The sequence below is a fragment of the Erinaceus europaeus genome, chromosome X, assembly GCF_950295315.1.
Source record: "Erinaceus europaeus chromosome X, mEriEur2.1, whole genome shotgun sequence".
NCBI classification, from domain to species: domain Eukaryota; kingdom Metazoa; phylum Chordata; class Mammalia; order Eulipotyphla; family Erinaceidae; genus Erinaceus; species Erinaceus europaeus.
In genome coordinates, this window is record NC_080185.1 from 83,988,572 (window position 1) to 84,015,325 (window position 26,754).

The 26,754-nt window shown below is 37.5% G+C and overlaps 1 protein-coding gene across 1 annotated transcript in view; it reads right to left on the reverse strand.

Annotated features, from left to right (window-relative positions):
- The window catches only part of LOC103125960 (ras-related GTP-binding protein A), a 67,160-nt gene that overhangs the window by 1,442 nt on the left and 38,964 nt on the right, over positions 1–26,754 (reverse strand). Inside the window, exons 6-9 of the mRNA XM_060183358.1 lie at positions 20,736–20,831; positions 18,001–18,123; positions 15,594–15,685; positions 542–657 (exon numbers count right to left, since the gene is read on the reverse strand). Of these exons, the coding sequence (XP_060039341.1) occupies positions 542–657; positions 15,594–15,685; positions 18,001–18,123; positions 20,736–20,831 (427 nt within the window). The remainder of the gene's footprint in view (positions 1–541; positions 658–15,593; positions 15,686–18,000; positions 18,124–20,735; positions 20,832–26,754) is intronic.

The following is a 26,754-nucleotide window of genomic DNA, read 5'->3' on the forward strand; positions in this document are numbered from 1 at the left end:
ACTTAAGTCATAACTTTGGGCTCTTAAAAAATAAAAAAGCTCAAGTAACTTGATTTTTAAATGCCTCCATGAAGACATAATACTTAAGCTTCTAGTATCTGTAAGTTACAAAATATACATTAAATAAACATTTTATTTACCACTGAACTAAAATATTTTACATCGTGATAAAATGTACATAATAAGAAATTAACCAATTTGCCACTTCAACTTTATTTATTTTTTATTTAAGAAAGGATAAATTAACAAAACCATAGGGTAGAAGGGGTACAACTCCACACAATTCCCACCACCCAATCTCCATATCCCATCCCCTCCCCTGATAGCTTTCCCATTCTCTATCCCTCTGGGAGCATGGACCCAGGGTCATGGGTTGCAGGGGGCAGGTGTCATTAAATATATTAAATATATTATATTAAATATATTCACACTAATATGCAACTACCTCAAATATAAGATAGTTTTCATTATCTATTAAAGTAATACCTATGGTTTAAAGATCATTTGTCTTTGAACCAATGTCAGCTAAGTTTAAACTTACGAATGGATGGATCAGACATCACAACCATCACATAGGTGTTGGATGTAAACATGTCAATAAAAGCAGCAAAGTTAGAGTTCCTGACTTCCATGCTCTGAAAAGAGGCAGCCAGCTTGCTAGTAGAAAAAGAATAAAGATACGTAAAGGACAAAATTATATGAGAAACAAGTGAACTTTATGTTAAGTATTTTATAGCATTATATCTCACTTTAGCACTTCAATAAAATGATCAATCAGTAACCTTACTTGCCTTTTCAAGGAAAAATCTAATGCTAAATCTAATATATTATAAAATGACAAATATAAAGTATGTTATCACTTAGTGAAAAGTAACTTAGATTAATGTTTAAAAGATTCTCTAATATTTAAGAAGATTAAGTCAAGATTATCCTGTCACTTAGAGTAATAACTACACATTTCGTATGCTCCACTAAAATATTTATTTTATTAACTTGAAAGACTGAAATCATAGTGCTATATTTTATGGTATATTCAGTGCTCAGAAATGAATCCACAGTCTCATGCAAGCAAGATCAGTGCCCTATATGCTGAACTATCTCTCTGGACAGTAGTATCTTTTGAATGTTAATCATACTGAAATTTAACAAATATTCCCATTTCTTTAAAAGAAGTTAATTTTATTTGCATATCACTTGCTATTTTTTCTTAAATATTAAGACAAATATATAAGAGCAGACATTACCAAGACAACAAAAAAAATGAGATATTTGCTTCTCATCTAAGAGGAACAACTAGTTATCAGAAATACATGAAATTAAGAAAGTCCTGTATTTCTTGGGGAGACAAAAGAAGCCTTTAACACCTTAGAGACAAATACAAATTGAACTATAGGGAGATTAACATGGAAAAAAGGAGATTTACCTGTTACAATTTTTCTAGTTACACAGAAGAGCAAATGGTCAGAGGAATGAAGTGGAAAATTTCTGGGGCCTTGACCTGTGAACTTAGGGGCATCAGATATTGAACTGCCCACAAGGATCATCAGGATTTAATGGAAAACCACTGACTGAAAACTAAACTAGTAGGAGCTACTCAGACCCTGGCACCTGTCAAGGGAAATGAGTCCTGCTTGTTCATTGAACACTCAGGAGACAGCAATTCCCCCATAGTGCTACCCACATAGGAAATACATTAAGGAGACCCTATGTTGACATCACAGACACTAGACTGACACAATGACACATGATCGAATCTGCCCTCTCCAGGCTAGGAGTATGGATCGACCTGTCAATGCTCATGTTCAGCAGGGAAGCAATTACAGAAGCCAGACCTTCCACATTCTGTATCCCACAATGACCTTGGGTCCATACTCCCAGAGGGTTAACGAATAGGAAAGCTATCAGGGGAGGGGATGGAATATGGAGTTCTGGTGGTGGGAATTGTGTAGGGTTGTACCCCTCTTATCCTATGGTTTTGTCAGTGTTTTCTTTTTATAAATAAAATAAAAGATATAAACCAGAAAAAAAGATGAATCTGCCCTCTCACACCACCATATAAATCAGGTAAATATAACATCATATCCACAGCACCACCTGCAGGCACAACAACAGAAACCTCACTAAAGGTTGAAATTAAGACATAAAACACAAACTAAGGGTGGAGCCAAGACCCAGAGATAATGCGTGGCCTGAGCTCTGCAAGGAGGCTGCTTCAAAACTGGGAATTTCGGGTGAGGGTGGGAATTCTGGGTCAGTAATGGGATAGGGGTGCACTGGGTGGGCAGACAAGAACTAAAGAAGAGTCCTGTAATACATATTTGAGCTAGCAAACAGAAGCCTAATAGGGACAAAGGAAACAGGAAGACTGGCTGGGAGTTTTCTGTTTTGCTAGTTTCCAACCTCCTCACCAGCTACTCCTGGTGGGATTGCTATAGAGGGAATTTCTTTAGCAAAATTCCTGTATCAGCAGGGTTCTCTCTCAACTGTATGCCATTCTAAAGACATTGAAATGGAGTTCTATCTGAGTGACAGAATAAGCTGACCAAACAAGGCCTCAGTCTTGCCTGGTATGTCATTCAAAGGTGTGTCTTTCAAAGGACATTGAAGGTAGCAGGAACTCTGAGTGACAGAATAACTGACCAATCAGGGCTTTGGTCTTGCCTAGGGTAAAGTACCTGTGTTTTTCCACTAACCCTTGAGTTTGCCTCATAGTTGCTTCTTATAAGTGCTCATTTTTAGCTTGGTTTAGGAAGGAGATGAAGCTGTATGGAGCCAATATGTACTGGTTCAATCTGAAGACTGTTAGGGATTTTTATTTAATTTTATTCAATTATTATTATTGCTGGTGCATGTCTCCCCCCCCCCCACTTTAGCAAAAGTAGCCATTGCTACTTCTTTCATTGATAGGTGATTGGGTGTGCTGCACATTCTGGGAGAGACTTACCCCCCCTTTTCTCTACTTCTCTTTTTCTTTCCCTAAAGCTGATCTGAAAAATCACTTTCCTTTAACTTTTTTTTTTTCCTTCTTAATTCACTGGCACTCATTTGTGAATTATCTTCTAGAAGAAGTCTGGCTGAGAATGGACTCTTTCTTTGCTGGGAAATTGTCCAGATGCAGTCACATCTGCCATGTTGTCCCCTCAGACTACTGCTAGTTCCCGTGAGAGTTGGGACATTCTCGGAGTGCCTGTTCCGCCATGTTGTGCCCTCAGGACATTGTCTATTTCCCCGTGATATTTGGAGTGCTTTGGTTACTCCTCCCCCTCCCATTCTCACGAGAGTTATTATCCTATCCTGGAGTGCTATGGTTACTCCTCCCCCTTCCCATTCTCTCGAAAGCTACTCCTATAAAAGCCCTTCTTCTTCCGCATCTCTCTCTCTTGCCAGCGCTTCCCCTCTCTTGCCAGTGCTTCCTCTCTCTTGCCGGCGCTTCACCCCTCTCTCTTGCCAGCGCTTCACTTCAGTGTTTAGACGCAGGAAAGGTTACTGTGTGAGGCAGCCATTTTCACTACCTCCACGTGACCCAACCTGCTTCTCTCGCACCCAACTCAGAGGTGCCAGCGCAAATAAAGATTTGTGTTCCCTCTTCACCCCGGACCTCCTCTCTCTCTTCCCCGTGGCACTGAATGACATTTCTTCTCTTTCTCTTCTCTTTCCCTGTGTCTCCTTTTTACTTCTATCTTCCCACTATATCTTGAATTTATAGGCGACAGCTTATTTTCATACATGTCTATTCTTACCTTTCCTTGTTTCTTTTTTTTTTTTTTCTTTTCTTTCCCTTTGTACTGTTGGTTTTTCTTTTTACAGTGGAGGTGTTGCTTGACTAACTAGTTTTGGTTGAATTGCATTAATCTTTACTTTGGATGCTATCGTACTTTCTGAGGTTTGTAAATTCATCTGAGAAAAGATTCTACTATGGCATATACTCACACAACACAACTGAAGAGCAACAGGACAGAAAAATACAAACCACACCAACAGTACAAAAAAAAAAAAGGGTCAAATAAAGATCAAATAAAACTGCTAGCACAATGAATGAGGACAGGACCCTAGAAGAAACTCCAAATAACTCAGAAGCAATTATAGATAAGAGAACTATTCAAACAATAATGGAACTATTAATTACAGAAATGAGGGCAACTATTGAGGAAAAGGCTATCAGAAATAGGGAAACAACAGGTGAGATCTGCAAGGAAAATACCAGCTACCTCGATGTAATTAAAGAACTGAAAGCTGAAATAGCTGAGCTAAAAGGATAGCTAGCAGAACAAGCTAATACTGTAACTTAACTGAAGAAGAAGGAAGCTGAGGGAAGGGAAAACAGATTAACAAAAGCAGAAAACAGAATTAGCCAGACAGAAGATGTGCTAGAGATAACTAAAAGGAGTTTTAAAAAAAGAGCTAAAAAGAAATTGAGAGACACTGAAAACAACAACAGAGTCATATGGAATGATCACAAAAGAAGTAACATTGGCATAATTGGCCTACCAGAGGAAGAAAGATAGGAAGGAGAAGTAAACATCCTAGAGGAAGTAATAAAAGAAAAATTCCCAGCCCTAAACAACAGAAAAGACATTAAGATTCAAGAGGTCCAGAGAATTCCAAACAGAATCAACCCACACCTGAAGACACCAAGACACATCACTGTTACAGTGAAAAGAAGCTAGGGTAAAGAAAGGATACTAGAAAGCTCAATATTTCAAAGAACAAGTTATTATTAGAAATGTATTAACAATTTGAGACCACTGTTAAAATTTAGTCTGATTACACGTTTGAAGTCTTAAGTGCTTAGATTGAAGGAACATATACTCAGTCTATGGTCTGTGCATTAAAAGGTTTGAGATTTTCTATCACTTTCCCCCCTCTCATATTAATTAAATAGTGATTTATGAGATTACAAGTTGATAGGAGTGTACATAAACACCATTCCTTCCATCAAAGGACTGTTTGGGTACTCGCCCAGCCCCGCCACTGAAGCTGACCATCTACTCTCACCCTATACCCAGAGATTTTTACTTTGGTGCCCTACTCCAAAGTCAGTCAGATCTTGCTTTGATTTCCTTTCATTTTAATACTGACTGTTCTAAAAGCTTAGACCCAGGAGAACAGAAGCAGCCGGTGGCTTTACTTTATAAGTCACAGCTATATATAAATAATGTCAAAGGACATAAATTATGGTGATATTGTGTATAATACAGCAAATCTTAACAGTGGGATTTTCAAAGTTAACCCAATTACCAAATAATTTGATTATAGCAATAACTATCTCTTGCCTTCTTTAAACCTAAGACCTCCCACTTCCTCTATAAAGCCTCTATGATTCTCTCAGTCCTGGAACCCTAAGGTGGGGCTCACTTAGTTGCATGCTTCTCTCAGTTCATACCAAATGATATTGCATCCCCTGATCCCAACCTAATGAATGCCAAACATACCACCTCAGCATGCTTTACTTAGGACTGTGTACGGAGACATCAGGTGTGGAATGTCAGCCATTCAGCCTTATTACTCATTGGCCATCACAACCAAGTGCTATTTATCCCAGGAATGCAAGGCTGATTCAGTATATGTAAGTCAATCAACGTCATCCACCACATCAATAAAGCAAAACCAAAAACCACTTGATCATCTCAATAGATGCAGAGAAAGTCATCACCCATCCATGCTGAAAAAACTAAAAAAAAAAAAAAAGGAATAGATGGAAAATTCCTTAAGATAGTGGAGTCCATATACAGCAAACCTACAGCCAACATCACACTCAACAGACAGAAGATAAAATCATTCACCCTCTGATCGGGGACTAGGCAGGGCTGTCCATTATCACCATTATTTTTTTATCCTTTTTTTAAAAAATATTTTTTTATTTATTCATGAGAAAGATAGGAGGAGGGAAAGAACCAGACATCACTCTGGTACAGATGTCAACAGGATGCCGGCCAGGCTTCCCTGAACTGAAGACCCCACCAATGTGTCCTGGAGCTCTGCTTCCCCAGAGTCCCACCCTACTAGGGAAAGAGAGAGGCAGACTGGGAGTATGGACCAACCAGTCAACGCCCATGTTCAGCGGGGAAGCAATTTCAGAAGCCAGACCTTCCACATTCTACAACCCACAATGACCCTGGGTCCATGCTCCCAGAGGGATAGAGTGGGAAAGCTATCAGGGGAGGGGGTGGGATATGGAGATTGGGTGGTAGGAATTGTGTGGAGTTGTACCCCTCCTACCCTATGGTTTTGTTAATTTATCCTTTCTTAAATAAAAAAAAGAAAAGATTAAGCAAAAAAAAATTTTTTTTATTTATTCATGAGAAAGATAGGAGGAGGGAAAGAACCAGACATCACTCTGGTACATGTGCTGCTGTAGACTGAACTCAGGACCTCACTTGAGTTCAATCGCTTGAGATTACAATGCTTTAACCATTCTGCCACCTCCCATACCACAAAAAAAAGTCTTTTTTACCCCCCAGAGCAGTGACCCACTGGCTTCTGGTGAGGGCAGGCTTTAAACCTGAAGCTCTGTCTGCCTCAGAGTCTATGTGTAGAGCCACTACACCACCATTACTTTTCAACATAGTATGGGAAGTTCTTGGTATAGCAATCAGGCAAGAGAAAGAAATCAAAGGAATACAGATTGGAAGGGAAGAAGTCAAATTCTCACTATTTGCAGACAATATGATAGTATACATAGAAAGACCTAAAGAATCCAGCAGAAAGCTTCTGGAAATCATTAGGAAATAAAGCAAGGTGTCAGGCTACAAAATCAATATACAAAATCAGTGGCATTTCTTTATGCAAACACTAAGTCCAAAGAAGAGGACATTAAAAAATCACTCCCATTCACATCATAACAAAAATCAATAAAATATCTAGGGACAAACCTGACCAAAGTACTGAAAGACTTGCTGAAAATTATGTCACTTTTTAAAGAAATAGAAAAAGATAACAAAAAATGGAAAGACATCCTATGCTCATGGATTAGAAGAATATCACCAAAATGAATATTCTCCCCCAAACCATATACAAATTAACTTCAACTGGGTTCCTAATGCCAGTACTTGAGCTTTGCGCCATGTGCACTTAACCCACTGCACTACTGCCCGACTCCCTATACCAAGCTTTTTTAGGAGAATAGAACAAAAATTACAGTCATTTAACTGGAACCATAAAACACCTAGAATAGCCCAAAAAAAACTTGAGGAAAAGAAACAGAAATGGAGGCATCACACTTCCAGATCTCAAACTATATTATAAGGCCATCATCATCAAAACAGCCTGATACTGGAACAAAAATAGGCACACAGATCAGTGGAACAGAATTGAAAGCAAAGAACTAATCCCCCCACACCTATGTACATCTAATATTTGATAAGAGAGTCCAAAGTATTAAATGGAGGGAGGAGGATCTCTTCGATAAATAATGCTGGGAAAACTGGAAGAAGAATTAAACTGAACCACTCTATATCACCAGAAACAAAAATCAACTCCAAATGGATCAATGGCTTGGACGTTAGACCAGAAACTATCAAATACTTAGAAGAAAACAATGGTGGAACACTTTCCCACCTAATTCTCAAGGATTTCTTTGACAATACAAACCCACTTGCAAGGAAAACTGAAACAAAAACAAATCAATGGGACTACAATAAATTGAAGAGCTTCTGCACAGAAAAAGAAACCATCACCCCAACGAAGAGATCCCTCACAGAATAAGATCTTAGGGAGGATTGACAACATACTCTATGCTACAACTGATGAAGATGGGTCGATATCGGGGAAGCATGGAATTTTCCTACTCATGACCACAGAATGTGAGCTCAGATCCAGAGGGATGCAGAAGTCACACAGGTTCCTAAGCTAATTATGGGCCCCAGATCACATCAAATCGATGGGGTTTACACTCAACAATATTTATATCCCTTTCCCATATTAGGGAGCTACTCTCTTCCTGATCCAGGCTCACGCAAAACAAAACAAAACAAAACAACACTAGTATACCTACAGGCCCTTTGAAATATAACTAAAATATGCCTATTAGATATCTACAAAATGGAGGACCCCCCCAACACTTCATCTGCACTATTCCATCCTTTAGGTCCATAATTGTTCAACAATTTGTTTGGCTTTGTATGTTAACTCTCTTTTCAGCCACCAGGTTCCCAGATGCTAGCAGGATGCGACGAGACTTCCCTGGACAGACAACCCTACCAATGTGCCTTGGAGCTCCACTTACCCAGAGTCTTTCCCCACTAGGGGAACATGTCAATTCCCATGTTCAGCAGGGAAGTAATTACAGAAGCCAGACCTTCCACCTTCTGCATCCCACAGTGATCTTGAGTCCATAACTCCCAGAGGGTTAAAGAATAGGAAAGCTATCAGGGGAGGGGATGGGATATGGAGATCTGGTGGTGGGAACTATGTGAAGTTGTACCCCTCTTATCCTATGGTTTTGTCAATGTTTCCTTTTTTTTTTTACCAGACCTCTGTATACCAATCCTTCTTCCTACTCAATGTTTCTTTTTTATAAATAAAAAATTTAAAAAAAAAAAATAAATGCAGGTTCACATCACCAAAGATCTCAAAGGGGGTTGGGTGGTAGCACAACGGGTTAAGCGCACATGGAGTGAAGCACATCCTGGCTAGAGCCCCCAGCTCCCCACCTCCAGGAGGGGTCACTTCACAAGTGGTGAAACAGGTCTGCAGGTGTCTTTCTCTCCTTTTCTCTGTCTTCCTCTGCTCTCTCAATTTCTCTCTGCCTATCCAACAATAATGACATCAATAACAACAATAATAACCAAAACAACGATAAAACAACAAAGGCAACAGAAGGGAACAAAAATAGCCTTCAGGATCAGTGGATTCTTGATGCAGGCCCAGCAATAATCCTGGAGGCAAAAAATAAAGAAAGATCTCAAATAAACACCCTAACATTATTTCTGAAGGAACTAGAAAAGGATGAACAAACAGACCCCAGAATCCACAAAAGGTGAAAAATAACAGAAATTAGAGCAAAATTAATAAAACAAAAAATGATATGAATGATTACGGGAACCAAGAGCATACAGGTTCTTCTAAGAGATAAATAAATTGAATAAATACCCATACTAGGTTCAATAAGAAAAAGTGAGAAAACAATGATAAAATTAATTGACAGAGGTAAAACTACAACTTATATTGCAGAAATAAAAAATGAACCTAGTAGAATATTACAAGCGTATTTACACATAAAAATTCAACATACTAGATGAAATGAAGTGTTAGAGTCATACCACATCCCAAGACTGCCCTAGGAGAAATCACCAATCACTAGTGCAGAAATCAAAGCAGTAGTTAAGTATCCAAAAGCTCAAAAACCTAGATCCAGGTAGCTTTACTACAAGCTCTACAAGACTTTCAAGAATTAACATCCATAGTATTCAAACTCTCGCAAAAAATACGGAAGGGGTGAGTGACATTTGCATACATATTTTATGAGGCACTAGCACTCAGATCCCCAAAGTAGGACAGACAGTACAAAAAATAACATAGTAGGCTGACATTTTTGAAGAATGTAGATGCACAACAGCATCTTTTCAAATAGTATTCAAAAACTCACCAAAAAATAATCCATCAAAAACACCTGGGACTCATCCCAGTGATATAGGGCTTTTTCAACATATATAACACAATCAATGTAATATATTACATTAACTAAACTTTCAAAAAACACATCACTATATCAAAAAGGCTAAAAAGCATTAGAAAAAATTCAATATATATTTGTGACAAAAATATTCAATAAGTTGGGAATACAAAGAGCATTCTTCAATATAATAAAATACATGACAAACTCATGGCTAACATCATACTTAATGGTGAAAAACTGAAAGCTTCTTCCCTAAAATACAGAAGTGGGCAAAGGTATCCATTGTTAGCATTGCTGTTCAACACAGTTCTAACTTCTTTGCAGAGGAATAAGGGAAGAATAAGATAATATTACATACAATTTGGAGAGAAGGGGATAAGCATTCACTATTTACAGATGACAGTATAATACACATAGAAAATCCCCCACCAAATGACTGGATACAATCAATAAAGTCTATAAAGTGGCAAGATAAAGTTTCAGTATACATAAACCTGTGAAATTTCTATACACAGCAATGAGTGAAATGAAAAGGAATAAAAGGAAGGAATACATTTATAATTGTATCAAAGAAAAACAAATTTAAGAAAAGAGCTAAAAGATCTTTGCAATGAAAAATATAGGACATAGTTTAAAGCAATAAACGAAGATGCACAAAAATAGATTAATATTTGTATAATTTGAAAGAATAAAGACTATTAGGCTTTTGAGAGAGTCCGCATATCAAATACACAGCCTATATATTAAGAAGACTCAGTCTGTGTTTTAAAAAATTCGAGACATACAATTAATTTTCCCCCTCTCATATTAATTAACTAGTGATTTATATGACTACACCTTACTAGGAGTGTACATACACACCATTCCCACCAACAAAAGACTGTGTCCCATCCCACCCGCCCACCCCCCACAGGCCCAGGAAGCCAAGTAGATCAGAAGCAACCAGTGGCACAGCTATTTACAAGATACTGGGTACTAGACAGCAAACCCTAACAAAAGGACGTTTCAAAGTTAACCCAATTACCAAATAATGTGATGATAACATTAACTATCCATTGTCTTTTTGAACCCTAAGACAGCAGGAACCTCACATCTCCACTATAGAGGCTATATTGCCCCCAGTCCTGGAACCTTAGGATAGGGCCCACTTTCCCGCCTGCCTCTCCCAATCCATATCAAATAATATTGCATCTGCCGATCACAACCTAATCAATGCAATGATTGCCACCTTAACATGCTTCAGCTCAGACTGTGTCCAGAGACATCAGGTGTGGAATGACAACCCTTCAGCTTCATTACTCGGGTGAGACCTTTCTTTTCATAGCATTCTCTAATTCCATCCCAGGTGGATCACTTTCTAACAAAGTCCCAAAACCTAGATATACACCAGATTCTGTGAGAGAGAGCATATGTTCACACGTATCCATAAACAAGTGCAAAAAATATATATACCTGAAAGTACACTAGAGTTTGCAGTGAGTACCCCCCCAACACTTCCTCTCCACTATTCCAAGCTTTGGGTCCATGATTGCTCAACAATTTGTTTGGCTTTGTATGTTAACTCTCTTTTCAGTCACCAGGTTCCAGATGCCATCAGGATGCCGGCCAGGCTTCCCTGGACTGAAGACCCCACCAATGTGGCCTGGAGCTTTGCTTCCCCAGAGACACACCCTACTAGGGAAAGAGAGAGGCATACTGGGAGTATGGACCGACCAGTCAACGTCCATGTTCAGTGGGGAAGCAATTACAGAAGCCAGACCTTCCACCTTCTGCAACCCACAAGGACCCTGGGTCCATGCTCCCAGAGGGATAGAGAATGGGAAAGCTATCAGGGGAGGGGATGGGATATGGAGATTGGGTGGTGGGAATTGTGTGGAGTTGTACCCCTCCTACCCTATGGTTTTGTTAATTTATCCTTTCTTAAATAAAAAGTAAATAAAAAAAATAAAGATTATTAAATTGACCATCTTCCCTAAAATGTTTTACAGACTCTATGTAATATCTATCAAAATCCATATAGTATTCTTCAAGAATATTGTACAATACTAGAATTTTTATGAGACCACAAATATCAAAGAAATTCTGAGAGAAAGAAAAAAAAGATGGTATCATACTTGTGACTCAGTCTGTAGTACAAAGTAATGAAACTACAACAGTGTGGTACTGGAACAAAAACAAGCACTCAGACCAATGTAATATAAGAGAAAGCCCAGAATTAAACCCACCTATACAAGGACATCTAATAATGGATTCAAAATTGGAAAATGAAAGCACTTTATCAAATGGTTTGGGAATACTGGACTGGCACACGTAGCAAAACAAATCTCGGGAGGCAGGTGGTGGCGCACCTGGTTGAGTGCATGTATTACAATACTCAAGGACCCAGGTTCAAGCCCCCAGTCCCCAGCTGCACGGGGAAAGCTTTTCAAGTGGTGAAGCAGTGCTACAGGTGTCTGTCTGCCTCTCTATCACCCCCTTCCCTCTTGATTTCTGGCTTTCTCAATCCAATTAGTAAATGAATCTCATAGCCAACACTATGTACCAAAACTAACTCAGAATATCTTGAAGACATTTTAAAAATTTTATTATTTATTTATTTTCCCTTTTGTTGACCTTGTTGTCTTTTTATTGTTGTTGTAGTTATTATTGTTGTTGTTATTGATGTCGTCATTGTTAGACAGGACAGAGAGAAATGGAGAGAGGAGGGGAAGACAGAGATGGGAAGAAAAAGATAGAGACCTGCAGACCTGCTTCACTGCCTGTGAAGTGACTCCCCTACAGGTAGGGAGCCGGGGGCTCAAACCTGGATCCTTATGTTGCTCCTTGCACTTTGTGCTACATGCGCTTAACTCGCAGCACTATCGCCTGATTCCCATCTTGAAGACTTATATATGAGACTTGAAATTATAAAATAGTATAAGAAAATATATAGATGATATACTTTAGGATTCTAACATCAATGATATATTTGAAGACTCAACTCCATTGGCAAGAGAACCTAAAGCAAGAGGAAACAAATGTGACTACACCAAACTAAAAAGCTTTTACAGGGCCAGCAAGACAAAGCACCTGTTTCGTCATGCACACAACCCAGGTTGAGTCTAGCTCTACTGCATTTGGATAAGTTTCCAGCACCTAGGTGTTTTGTTTCTTAACTCTCTTCCCCCCTCTGTTACTCTTTCTATATAAAAGAGTCTGCCTGGAACAGTGAAGCCCAAGGGAGGGAGGCAAGGATGGAAGGATAGAGGAACAGAAGGAATGAATAACGGGCCAGGAAATGGAGCATCTGATAAATTGCATACATTACAATGTACAAGGGCCCAGGTTCAAAAACCCCTGATCTCCACCTACAGGAAGGAAGCTGAATGAGCTATGAAGCAGTGCTGAAGGTGTCTCTCTCACTCTCTAGCTCTCTTACCCATTCAATTTCTCTGTCTTTATTTATAAATAAAGTATGAATTTATTAAAAAGTAAATAAAATATTTTACGAATCAAAACACCATCCATAAGGATAAAAGACAACCTAGAAGTTGAGAGAACTTATTTGCATATTATAGGTTAGACAGGTGATGCCAAAATATATAAAGAAATTATACATTTCATCAAAAAACAAACAGAAAAAAAACAAGCTACCAAAAAAAGTTGAGCAAAAGATCTGAACAGTTTTCCAAAGAAGACATATAGATGGTCCAGAGGCATATGAATACTCTATACCACAAGATATCACCTTATACTGGTGAGAGTGGCCTATATATCAAGGAGACTGGAAATCAGGCTTGGTCAAGATGTGGAAAAAAAGAACTTTGGTACATTGTTTCTGGGAATCTAACTGGTACATCACCTACAGAAAACTGTATGGAGAGTCCTTAAACAAATAAAAATGTAAATATATTATGATCCAGCAATACTACTACTAGGCATATATCCTAAGGACATGAAAACACTAAGTTAAAATAATTTACACACTCATATGTTCACAGATGCACTATTCACAATAGCCAAAATATAGAATCAACATAAATGTCCAGCAACAGATGATTAGGTAAAGAAATTGTGTGATAGTCGATGAAGTAGTATATGGTCATTTAAAGAGATTATATTCTTTTCAGACCAAAGTGGATGAAACTGGATATACTCATGCTAAGAAAAATAGTAAAAATAAGGTGATAGACAACTAGGGATGTTTCACTCACATGTGGAATATAGATTAGTAAACAAAGGAACTTGCAAAAATATAGTAACTAAACTTTCCTTCAGATTATGAACATCTTGGTGATTATCAGAAGGAAATGGGAGCACAGGCACAATGAGGGTGGGTGTGGTGAGTTGTATATACACACATACAGATTTGAAACTCTACCCCTAAAATCTTTTAATTCTGTAAGCCAATGTTAAATCATTAATAAAAAATCACTCAAATTTTTTTCTTTAAAATGTATACATTTTAATTAAAACCAAAAATGGAAGTATTAAGATGTACTAAGGTTTCAAAGGTACAAAGCATCCTATTGTCTGGAAATCAATTTTGCCGTGTAAGAACTATGATTATTAAAACTTTACTAATCTATGATGTGGAACCACCTATTCATACTAGTATTAAAATTGTATTTGACCAAAACTAAGACTGTGTATATGAAGATTTCTGGACTCTATTTTGTACAGTTCCTGAATCAAAATGCCAACATTTACAGTTTTTCAGTAAGTCTTGGTATTTGATAAGTTCAATTTTTCTTTATTTTTCTAATTTATTTCCTACATTTTGTTTATTTTTTCCCAGTCTCAAAAGAAGGCACCGCTTAGGCATTTTTCACATTTATTTTGGATCTGTTGACTTTTTATTAAAGGACAATAACTCATCAAAGTGACTTATTTAAGAATTTAGCTGTCTTACATTCTTTCATTTAATTAAAGGGTTAATGACTTACAGTACAGTTGTTGGCACATGGGTACAATTTCTCATCTCACCAAGGTAGATATCTGCAAAGTACTCTTTACTGCCAAATTAGGAGGGTTTTGAGGTCATGTACCAGGACCTCAAAACCTCCAACCCTCAACCCGGTTTCTGCTATCCTTCCAGAGTTTAGTGTTGGGGTAGTACACCATCAGTCTAAGTCTAAACTTTGTGTTTCCCCTGTTCTTTTTCTTAAGTTCTTCCCATGAGTGAGATCACCTCATATCCATATTTCTCTTTCTGGCTTACTTCACTTAACATGGTCCTTTCAAGATCCATCGAAGATGAGATAAAGATGAATTCACTATTTTAATAGCTGAGTAGCATTCCATTAAGTATATATAGCACATTTTTCTTAGCCACTCATCTGTTGTTTGATATCTAGTTTGCTTCCAAGTTTGAGATATGACAAATTGTGCTATGAACATACTTTGGATAGGTGTGTTTGTTTCTTTGGGATATATCCCCAAGAAAGGAACTGTTGGGTCATAGGGTAGGTCCATTTCTAGCTTCTGAGAGTCCCAGAAACTGCATTCCACAGGGGTTGGACCATTTTACATTCCCACCAGCAGGGTAAAAATGTTTCTTTACCTCCACAATCTCTATAACATGGTATCTAGTTGTCTTTATTTGCATTTCTCTGATAATCAGTGACTTTTAGCATTTTTTATATCTGTTGGCCCTTTGGATCTCTTCTTTGGTAAATAATTTGTATATATCCTCTCCCCACTTTTGGATGTGGTTGTTTAGCTTTCTTTTTGACTGAACGGTATTGTGAATATGAATGTTACTTAGTGACATTTCCTTCAACAGACCCCACATGCTACCATGATTCCAATGAATTTAGTATATAAGAGGAAATATAAACTAGAGCTATGTAGTTGAACTGTATAACATTCACATAAAAATGAAATTGCCTAAGGATATATGTCTCAGACAATACCCTACAGTTAATAACATACAGAAGTTTAATAAATAGTAATTATCTGAACCTTTCAAAATAATGTATCACACAAGATCTCTTACCTGCAGCTCAGCTTAAACTGCTTAATAATATTGCTGATTTTCTCAAATCTGTGGGCATCATGTTGCTCTCTACACTGATAATGAGAAATCACCTACAAAAAAAAAAAGAGATCAGTGTTTTTTTAAATCCAAGCAATAATAATCATATCTATTTCTTAAATCAGATATTTTTTCAGTCTTTTAATAACCCTGATTTTAAGGGTAGACTTAGCACTTGTTCAACATTCTACATTATTCTAACATTCCTATAGATCAGGACTGGGGAACATCTGATCTATATATACAGCCCACAAAAATCATTTGATTTGACCCTGACAAGACAACAGCAGGCAGGACTCAAACTTCAGTTTAGTGTTAACTTTTAAGTTGATCATTTTGTATGGCCTGAGAATAATCCTATAAATCATTCAAATGGTCCTTGGCAGAAAAAAATTCCTCCACCAGCTAGATTATTCTTCATTTGCTAACACTTGATTATAATTTTATTAGATCATGTAAATATATATTTTGGTTTACTAGTGTTCTTTCTCAATTTAATCATTCATTTTCTTGTTTCAGTAGATGGTATTAAGGAGATTTCAAAATTCTGAGTTTATTTTATTCTTTTGTTTCAATTATTATTGAGGTGTACATGAATTACTGAATTATTTTTTTCAAACCATTTTATTGGGAAAAATAACAGTTTACAGGGCAGTTGTTAATGCATGAGTATAGTATCTTATCTTGGCAAACGCTAGAAGAAGAAGTATCTTATCACGCTGTGACATTTTAACAGAGCTCTGGCTTACAGTGGTGCTGGAAATTGAACCGCAGGCTTCATAGCCTCAGCATGAGAGTCTGTATGCAAACCACTTTGTTATCTTTTCCAACCTAAGAACTGTGTTTTAATGAAGGCTATAGGCAAGTGACTTTTGGTATTATACTTAAAATCTTAACTAAATCACTCTAACCTGTTAGGATTTATTATTTATTAAAAAAAAAACTATTTGTCCATGGCGCAAAGCTCAAACACCGGAGGAAGGATCCTGGTTCGAGCCCCCGGCTCCCCACCTGCAAGGAAGTTGCTCCACAAGCGGTGAAGCACGTCTGCAGGTGTCTATCTTTCTCTCACCCTCTCTGTCTTCCCCTCCTCTCTCCATTTCTCTCTGTCCTATCCAACAACGATGACATCAATAACAAGAATACTAACTACAACAATAAAACAACAAGGGCAACAAAAGGGAATAAATAAATAAAAAGAAAAAAAAGAAAAGTTAAGAAAAATATTTGTGGGAGTCGGGCAGTGGCTCAGTGGGTTAAGCCCAAGTGGTGCAAAGCACAAGGACCGGTGGAAGGATCCTGGTTCAAGCCCCCAGCTCCCCACCTGCAGGGGAGTCGCTTCACAAGCAGTGAAATAGGTCTTCAGGTGTCTATCTTTCTCTCTCCCTCTCTGTATCCCCCTCCTCGCTCCATTTCTCTCTGTCCTATCCAACAACAACGACATCAATAGCCACAACAATGTTAAACAACAAGGGAACAAAAGGGAAAATAAATAAATATTTAATATATATATATATGTATATATATATATGTGATGATCACACAGCACAGCAAAAAAAATACAAATACTTTCATTCATTAATGATATTTCATAATTACCATAGGCTGAATACAGAAATGTAAAACTTCTAGTAGGGTGCTAAAATGAATCAGGCCAGGAAAAAAAATCACTTTCAAAATGTAATTTCTAGAACACTGGCAGAACAGGTTCCCCTTGCTTGACTTCAACCCTTTCAGTGATAATGGTCTATCAGATAAATTTATTCTTCAAAAGAAACCAAAATAACATATTATAGTTAAAAAAATAAAAGGGATCTTACATTAGATTAGATTGCATGATCTTATGTCAGATATGGTAGGAAAACACTATTAAAAGTAGGCTTCTATCATAGCATTTATAATGAAACAAAATAGTTCATTTGCCTGTTGCTATTCACACTAATAGGATTCACATTAGAGTAATTTCAAGCATGTGACCTTTTCCAATGGGTTGAGGTAGAAAGATGGTCTATTAGGACTGTTTGCCTCAGTTGCACTAACTAGCAGGAACGCTGACATTCAGTAACAATTCTAGTAACAAATGACACTGATGCAAAGGAATGGGAAAACAATAATCTACCTGATATAGCAAGTTTTGTCACTTATATGCTAAGCTTCCTGCTAGGGTATAACCAATATTATCTTTTTCCATTCTAATATACACAATAAACCCATGACATAGATAGTATTATCTCCACTTCATAGAGAGAACCAAGCTAGATGCTAAAGTACAGGAGAAGAAAATGCTCTTCCTGAAATTGGTAATATGTTCTCTGTTGCCAAATAGAAAATAAATATGAAGTACATCTATAGAGCAGAAAGTTCTCACCAAAAAAGTAGCTCTCTCAAATAAAAGCACTTCATCAGCCTCGATAATTTCAGCAAAATTCTTTAGGTTCATCTCCAGTTGCTGAACATTGGGAATCAGCTGATAAACAATGCTGGACCAAGCCTAACAGAATACAAGCACTATAATATTATTAAGAAGTAACAAGTTCTCAATCTTTGAAAATGAGTAAGTATAGTATAACATATAAAGAGCAAAATGCAGTAACTGAATCTCAAACAATACTAACACAAGTGTGACAATGAAGCTAATATATGATTTATCATTTAGTTGATTTTTTTAAGTTTCAAAAACTCATAAAATGCTGGTGAAACAAGTTTCAGATGCTACTATGATTCCATCCCGACTTCCCTGGGCAGATAACCTCACCAATGTGTCCCAGAACCTTACATCTCCAGAGACCTAGCTCCGAAGGGAAAGATAGAAACAGGCTGGGGGTATGGATCGACCTGCCAGTGTCCATGTCCAATAGAGAAGCAATTACAGAAGCCAGAGCTCCCACCCCCAAAAAATATTTTGGTAGTCCCAGAGGGGGAGAAAGGTTAGAGGAAGATGACTAGAAGGCTCTGAACTCCAACTCCATCAGTACCCAGAGAAAGAAGAGGAAAATTAAAAGGACACTCAGAAGTAATAATAAGTGTAGGTATAACTTAAAAGGAAAAGAAGGCAGGACCATAGGAAAAAATTGGGCAAAAATATAGATAGACAGATTGTTTTAGTATTAACAGTCAACCTATATTTGTGATCTTAAGAGAACTACTGCAGTTTCCAATGGAGGGAATCATATCTTATACTATGTGTGCTTAACCAAGTGCGCCATTGCCCGGCCCCATATACCTGCTAACTTATAATTTTGTAAATCAATATTTAATCACTAATAAAACAAAATAAAAGGAAAAAATGCTGGTGAAACTTCTTCTCATGATAAGTAAAAATAAATCATTAAATTCCAATATGTTTTAGAAAGTAAAGTTAGTCTAAAACGGTTTTAATCCAGCCATTCAACAAATATGTAAGTTCAACCACAAAGACTTCTCTAAAAATAAAAATCTAATATACTATATTTAACATATACCTGAGTCCATTTATTGAAAGTATCACTCACACATAATGAAATAACATACAAGAGAAATTAGTGGCATTATCCTTTTAAAAGTTGTCAGCTGTATAAATCATTGATCCAATGTAATAAAAACATAGTATACTATGTTTGCGTGGAACTGATTTCATTCATAGAAATATAAATGATATAAAGAGATGAAACAAACTATACCATCCCTCTATTCTCTTGAGGATTTTTTATTTTTTATTTCAGTTTTCATTATAATACTTTTGGAATCACTCATTTATCTTGTAAGGTGTAGAATGTACTTCTCTCCCTTACTAAAGGTAAGGAACCTGGTCTTAGTTATTTGTATGTCCAACATAATCAAGAAGATATGTAATGAGTACTTGTAGGATAAAATGTAACAGAAAAATTTAAGTCAGCTTTATGCAACATTGACATAAGAGATAGTAGTGTCATGTCTCTGTTCCAGTTAGTTTTACTACATAGACATGGGGATTCCAGTTTCAAGTTCCAAGGTCGGTGTTAATGTCACTGCTGAATTTACCTTGGAGAAGGCACCAAAGCTAACCACAGCAGAGACATTGTCACTCACAGCAGTGTTCTGATTTGCCAATTGTCTTTGGTCATGTTATGTATTGCCATCCTTCACACCGCAGTTGGTTCTTATCAGTGCATCATGTCCATCCTTATTCACGGTAACCTGTTCTATGGGAATAAGGCTTTGAGAGAAATTCGGCCCAAATTAATCTAGAACAGTACTTCTAGGCAGGTATCTCAAAATGATCTGTTATTAGAGGGAAACTAGGTCATCATAGTACTGGGAAAAATATGAATTACTTTTAAAAATAGTCAATGGCTAATTTTAAATTCCAATAGTTTTTCTCCTTGGAAACTCAGGCTTCTGTGTTTCTCATTGTAGGTAATTGTCAAATGCAGTCAATATTGAGATTATAGCTACTTGTGACAGAAAAATTTTATTTTCGCTCCCAGAGTCAAAATTGTCAATGACCCCCAAAAGCAGTCTAAAGGTTGGACTATAAGAAGACAAGAGAAGTCAGTTTTTCAAATCACTACATTAGTAGATAAGGAACCTATGTGCCAGTAAGGTAATTTCAATGCCATTAAAAACATAACTGCTGTAACTTACTACCGTAAGCAGTGTGGTATGCATTTCTAGCAGTCACAACAATCCTTGGTTAAAAAATGCTGCCCAATTTGTGATGAAAAGTTGATGCCCTAATGTTCTAGGCCTTGTTCTGAAAGTGCCTTCATAAACTTTCCTCTAATTAGTCTACATTATATCCTGTAACTATACCTGTAGCTACAATCAGAATTAATATCACAACAGGTCAAAATGGAGGATGGCCAGTGAAACCTGTGTTGTCATGAAGATCAATATCAAGTTAATCATGACCAAACTGGGGTAAATTCAGTGTGATTTGGTAGGTTATGTTGACCCAATCTAAGATCAAATCTGAAATATTTTAAGGTAAAGTCTCATATTTTTAACCAATCTATTGCAAATATTTTCCAGTTCAACATGTCCATATTACTATTAATAAATTTAAAATATTTTCATTTTGATAATACCTTTCTAGTGTTTCTTCTCATATTCTTAAAATGAGAAAACTCAGGAAGACATACACACCTTATAGAGGGTTTCATCCCAAACAGATGTTCGGAAACAAGAACATTCCAATGGGCGAGACAAACACCTCAGATCTTCTTCTCGCTCTTTAAAAATCTGGATTAAAAAGTACTGATCAGCATATAACAGCTCCCTTATTTTACTACAAAGTCTGATATGCGACCATTTCAGAATATTTTAAATAGGAGCTTTTTCTATTTCCTAAAGGGAACTTTTTAGTGCATATATTATTTCACATAATAAGATAGCAGAATCATTTCTAAAAGTGCAATACGTATTAGAATTCTTCATGGACAGGCTGCTTGTATGGAATATTCACTTACAGCACTACAACAGAAAATGTATAATAAATGGCAGTCTTAAAATATTTAAAAATTGCTATATATATGGAAAGAGAAAGAGAGACAGACAGACATACACACATTAAAACATGTCTCAGCTCTATTTTATGGTCTTATGGGAGATAAAACCAGAGAATTCAAAGGTTCAGGCAAGAAAAGTCTTTTTGCATAACCACTGATATCGCCCCATCCAATTTTAAACTTTCAAATTATCCGTTATCTGAGTTATTTTAGGATAGTATCCATACAGACATTTTATAACATACAAAGTTTTATACCAAATAAAAATATTTTGATTTTGTAAATCAGCCTCTCTCTCTCTATGTCTCTCTCTAACACACATGCACACATATTAATAAGTATTAATATTCTTTATGGACCGTATATATTTAGCTATATAGCTATAACCCCACAAATTATCAATCCACATTTTTTATTTTTAGTTATTTATTTTCCCTTTTGTTGCCCTTGTTGTTTTTCATTGTTGTTGTAGTTATTATTGTTGCTGTTATTGATGTCGTTGTTAGATAGGACAGAGAGAAATGGGAGAGAGGAGGGGAAGACAGAGAGGGGGAAAGAAAGATAGACATCTGCAGACCTGCTTCACTGCCTGTGAAGCGACTCCCCTGCAGGTGGGGAGCCGGGGGCTCTAACCAGAATCCTTACGCCCATCCTTGTGCTTTGTGCCACATGCTCTTAACCCATTGCACTACAGCCCAACTCCCATCAATTCACATTTTATGTGTGTATACTCGCACAAGAAAAAAATCTTTTTATAATACACAGACATACACATACACTTTCTACAACTAGGTGGATTTGTATTTAGTACTTATATGCACTATAATGGTTAATTTTATGAACTTGGCTACTCAAACGTTTAGGTAAACACCTAAACCTAAGCAGATTACATGCTTTTGTGAAATGTATTTTTCAGAGGAGACATTTAAATTAAGAGACTTTAATAAAGCAGATTGTCTTCTACAGTGTGGACAGACCTTATGCAATCAGCTGAATACCTTAAAGAAAAAGATTACTGTCTTTCAGGAAGAGAGAATTCTACTTCTGTAAAAAGTTTTTGCCATGAGATGCAACATCAACTCTTGAGTCATCAGTCTTTTGATCTGATCTAAAGATTTCAGACTTATCTGCCTCCACCATTATATAAACTAAGTTCTTTAAAATCAATCTCTTGATAAGAAGTTCTGAAAGGTCTCCTATAAATAGACCAAATATGATATATATCAGAACACTCTAAAAATCTAAAATAATGGTGTTGAAATATCTTCAATCTTTGATATCAATAAATTTAAATGGACTAAATTCACCTATGAAAAGGCACAGAGTAGGAAGATGGATCAGAAAAAACAACCCAACAATACTCTGTCTGCAGGAAACTACAAAAGTAAACAAAACAAACACAGATTCAAAGTGAAAGTATGGAAAACTATCATACAAGCCAATGGCCCACAAAAAAGGGCAGGAACAGTTATTCTCATATCTGACATGATAGACTTTAAAATAAATAAAATTTAAAAAGATAGGGATGGACATTATTTAATGCTCAGAGGATCAACCAATCAAGAGTACTTAACAATTATTAACATCTATGCACCCAATGAGAAGCCATCTAAATACATCAAACATCTACTGAAAGAGCTACAGCAATATATTAAGAGTAACACAGTCATAGTAGGGGACTTCAACACCCCACTCTCTCAACTTGACAAATCATCCAGGCAGAAAATAAATAAATAAATGAGGGAGCTAAATGAAGAGATAAATAAACTAAAACTATTGGACATTCTTACAGTCATTCTGTGTTCCAGTCTCTTGGAAACAGAGTTGGCAGTCAGCTGAGGTAAAGAACAAACAACTTATCACAGACCCCTGCAAGCGTCAACCCGGCTTTGACCTAGCACGTTATGATTGGGCTCTCCTCAATCGCTATCGAACAGGCCATGGCCAGTGCGCCGCTATGTTCCATCGCTGGGGAGCCAGAGACGACCCGAACTGCCCCTGCGGCTCCAGACAGACTATGACACACCTAGTCAACGACTGCCACCTCTCCAGATTCAAAGAGGTCTCGAAACTTTACATCAGGCTCAACCTGATGCTGCTGACTGGCTACGGAAGAAGGGCAAATGCTAGAAGAAGAAGAAGAACAGTCATTCAGCACAAGAAACTGGAATACACATTCTTCTAAAGTCCACATGGGTCATACTCAAGGACAGACCATATGTTAGGCCAAAAAGACAGCATCAGCAAATTCAAGAGAATTGAAATCATCCCAAGCCACTTCTCAGACCAGTGGAATTAAACTAACACTTAACAATAAAGAAAAGATTAGTAATAGTCCCAAAATTAGGAAGTAAAACTGTACACTACTTAGCAACTACTGGGTCAAAGAGGAAATAAAGGAAGAAATCAAAATGTTTCAAGAGTTCAATGAAAATGAGGACACAAACTATCAAAATATTTGGGACAGAGCTAAGGCAGCACTGAGAGGGAAGTTCATAGCCATACAAGCACACATTAGGAAATAAGAAAAAGCTCAAGTAACCTGATTGCACATCTTAAAGACCTAGAAAAAGAAAAACAGGGGCTGCAGGAAGATGGCGGACTAAAAAGCTGCTAACGGCTGACCTCCAACCACATCTCCTGGAAACGGTAGGATTTTCTGCCTTTAGTAGGCCAGCCAATAAGGGGTCCTAGCGGTGACACAAAGGAGGTGACTATAACTTAACTTGGGTTAAGAATTAGAGTAAAGGTGGCACGGACTAGCGGGCGGCTGCTCCAGACTTCGCAGGCAGCGGCAGGCAAGGCGGGTGCGCCGGGCACTGTCCTCCGCCCGGGAAGGCGGCTCCTCCGCCGGTTGCAGAGCGCTGTTGGGCGAACGGCAGAGAACCAGGAGGGAGCACTGTAGCTCGGGGCTTTTTCTTGGGAGTCTCCAGGGACCACCGCGACCCTGAGGGCGGATCCGAGGACATCCTTGAGTACAGCTTTCATTGGATCAAAGGACTTGGAGCTAGTTTTTATTTTCGAGAAATCCTTTAAAAAAGTCTGGAGGGGGGGGGGTTCCCAGAAGATGGAGGACTGAGAAGCTGCTAGTAGCCGAGCACTGACCACATCTCCTGGAAACGGTAGGATTTTCTGCCTTTAGCAGGCCAGCCAATAAGGGGTCCTAGTGGTGACACCAAGGAGGTGACTATAACTTAATTTGGGTTAAGAATTAGAGCAGGGAAAAAAGGGGAAAAAATTTTTTTTCTTCCTTTTAATTTTCAAGCATGCCTCCTTCCCGCCCCGCCCCAAGCAGTCCCTGGGGATCAGCGCCTAGCAGGATCCCTCACACCACCAAACAGCGTGCTTTTTTGAATTCACTGATACACATTTGGGAATTTCCTTTCACTGCTCTTTAATTACAACTCTTTTTCTTTTCTTCTACCTTTCTCTCTCTTGTCTCTCTCTCTTTTTTTTTTTAAATCTTGTCATACACTTCTTCCTTCTTCTTTGCCTTTCTGAATTTGTGAATTATTTTGGGGAAGAAATCGGACTCAGAGTGGACTCCCTATGTGTATATCTCTGCTCTAGTCCCCTTTCCCCTCTTGTTACCCCTAGAATATACAGTGGAGAGTAGATTTGCATAACTGTCTATACTTGCTATCCTTTCTTTCTTTTCTCTTTCCTCACTGGGATTTGGTTACTATTTTTTCACAGACTGGAGAAATTGTTTGGCTAACTGGCAAGGATTAAACTACTTCAATACTTACTTCAGTTGCTACTGTAATTCCGGAGGTTGGTGAGTGCAATTGTCATAAAGGTATTTAGTACAGTGTTACTTGTACTCAAGACACAACAACTGAGGAACAACAGAGCATAAAAAAAGATACACAAAAATAAAAAAAAAATGGGTAGATCAAAAACAAATAAAACTGCTACTCCAATGAATGAAGACAAGAGCCCAGAAGAAACTACAAATCAGCCAGAATTAACCATAGATAAGCAAAGTATTCAAGCAATAATAAACTTATTAATCACAGAAATGAAAACAACATTGGAGGAAAGGAATGGCAGTATTAGGGAAACAACAGTTGAGACCCCCAAGGAAAATACGGATTATCTTGAGGCAATTAGAGAACTGAAAGCTGAAATAGCTGTAATGAAGAAAGAAGCTGAGGCAAGGGAAAGCAGACTAACAAAGGCAGAAAACAGAATTACTCAGACAGAGGATGAGTTAGAGAAAACGAAGAAAGAGGTGAAAGAGCTTAAAAAGAGATTAAGAGACACTGAAAACAACAACAGAGACATATGGGATGATCTCAAAAGAAGGAACATTCGTATAATTGGCCTGCCAGAGGAAGAAAGGGAGGAAGGGGAAGCAAACATTCTACAGGAAATAATACAAGAAAACTTCCCAGACCTGAATAACAGAAAGGACATCAAGATTCAAGAGGCCCAGAGAGTACCAAACAGAATCAACCCAGACCTGAAGACACCAAGACACATCATAGTCACAATGAGAAGAAGTAAGGATAAAGAAAGGATCCAAAAGGCTGCAAGAGAGAAACAAAAAGTCACATACAATGGAAAACCCATAAGATTATCTGCAGACTTCTCCACTCAAACTCTAAAAGCCAGAAGGGAGTGGCAAGATATCTATTGAGCCCTAGATGAAAAAGTGTTTCAACCAAGGATAATATATCCTGCTAGACTTTCATTCAAACTAGATGGAGGGATCAAAACCTTCTTAGATAAACAACAGTTAAAGGAGGCAACCATCACCAAGCCGGCCCTGAAAGAGGTACTAAAAGACCTCTTATAAACAAGAACATCACTATAATACTTGCAATATATCAGAGCAAACAATTTTTTTTAGAACAATGGCACTACAATACATTAAATCCATAATATCAATAAATGTCAATGGCTTAAACTCACCCATCAAAAGGCACAGGGTGGGGGGAATGGATCAGAAAACATAACCCAACCATATGCTGCTTGCAAGAATCCCATCTGTCACAACAAGATAAACACAGACTTAAAGTGAAAGGATGGAAAACTATCATACAGGCTAACGGACCACAAAAAAGGGCAGGAATAGCCATTCTCATCTCAGACATGATCGATTTTAAATTAAATAAAGTAATAAAAGATAGGCAAGGACATTACATGATGATTAGAGGATCAATCAGCCAAGAAGACTTAACAATTATTAACATCTATGTACCCAACGAGGGACCATCTAAATACATAAAGCATCTACTGAAAGAATTTCAAAAATACATCAATAGTAATACAATAATAGTGGGAGACTTCAATACCCCACTCTCACACTTAGACAGATCAACAAAGCAGAGAACCAATAAAGATACAAGAGAATTGAATGAAGAGATAGACAGACTAGACCTCTTGGACATTTTCAGACTCCTCCACCCCAAAAAACTGGAATACACCTTCTTTTCAAATCCACATATCACATACTCAGGATAGACCACATGTTAGGCCACAAAGACAGCATCAATAAATTCAAGAGGACTGAAATCATCCTAAGTATCTTCTCAGACCACAGTGGAGTAAAACTAACATTTAACAACAAACAGAAAATTATTAAAAGACACAGAATATGGAAACTAAACAACATGCTCCTTAAGAACCACTGGGTCAGAGACTCACTCAAA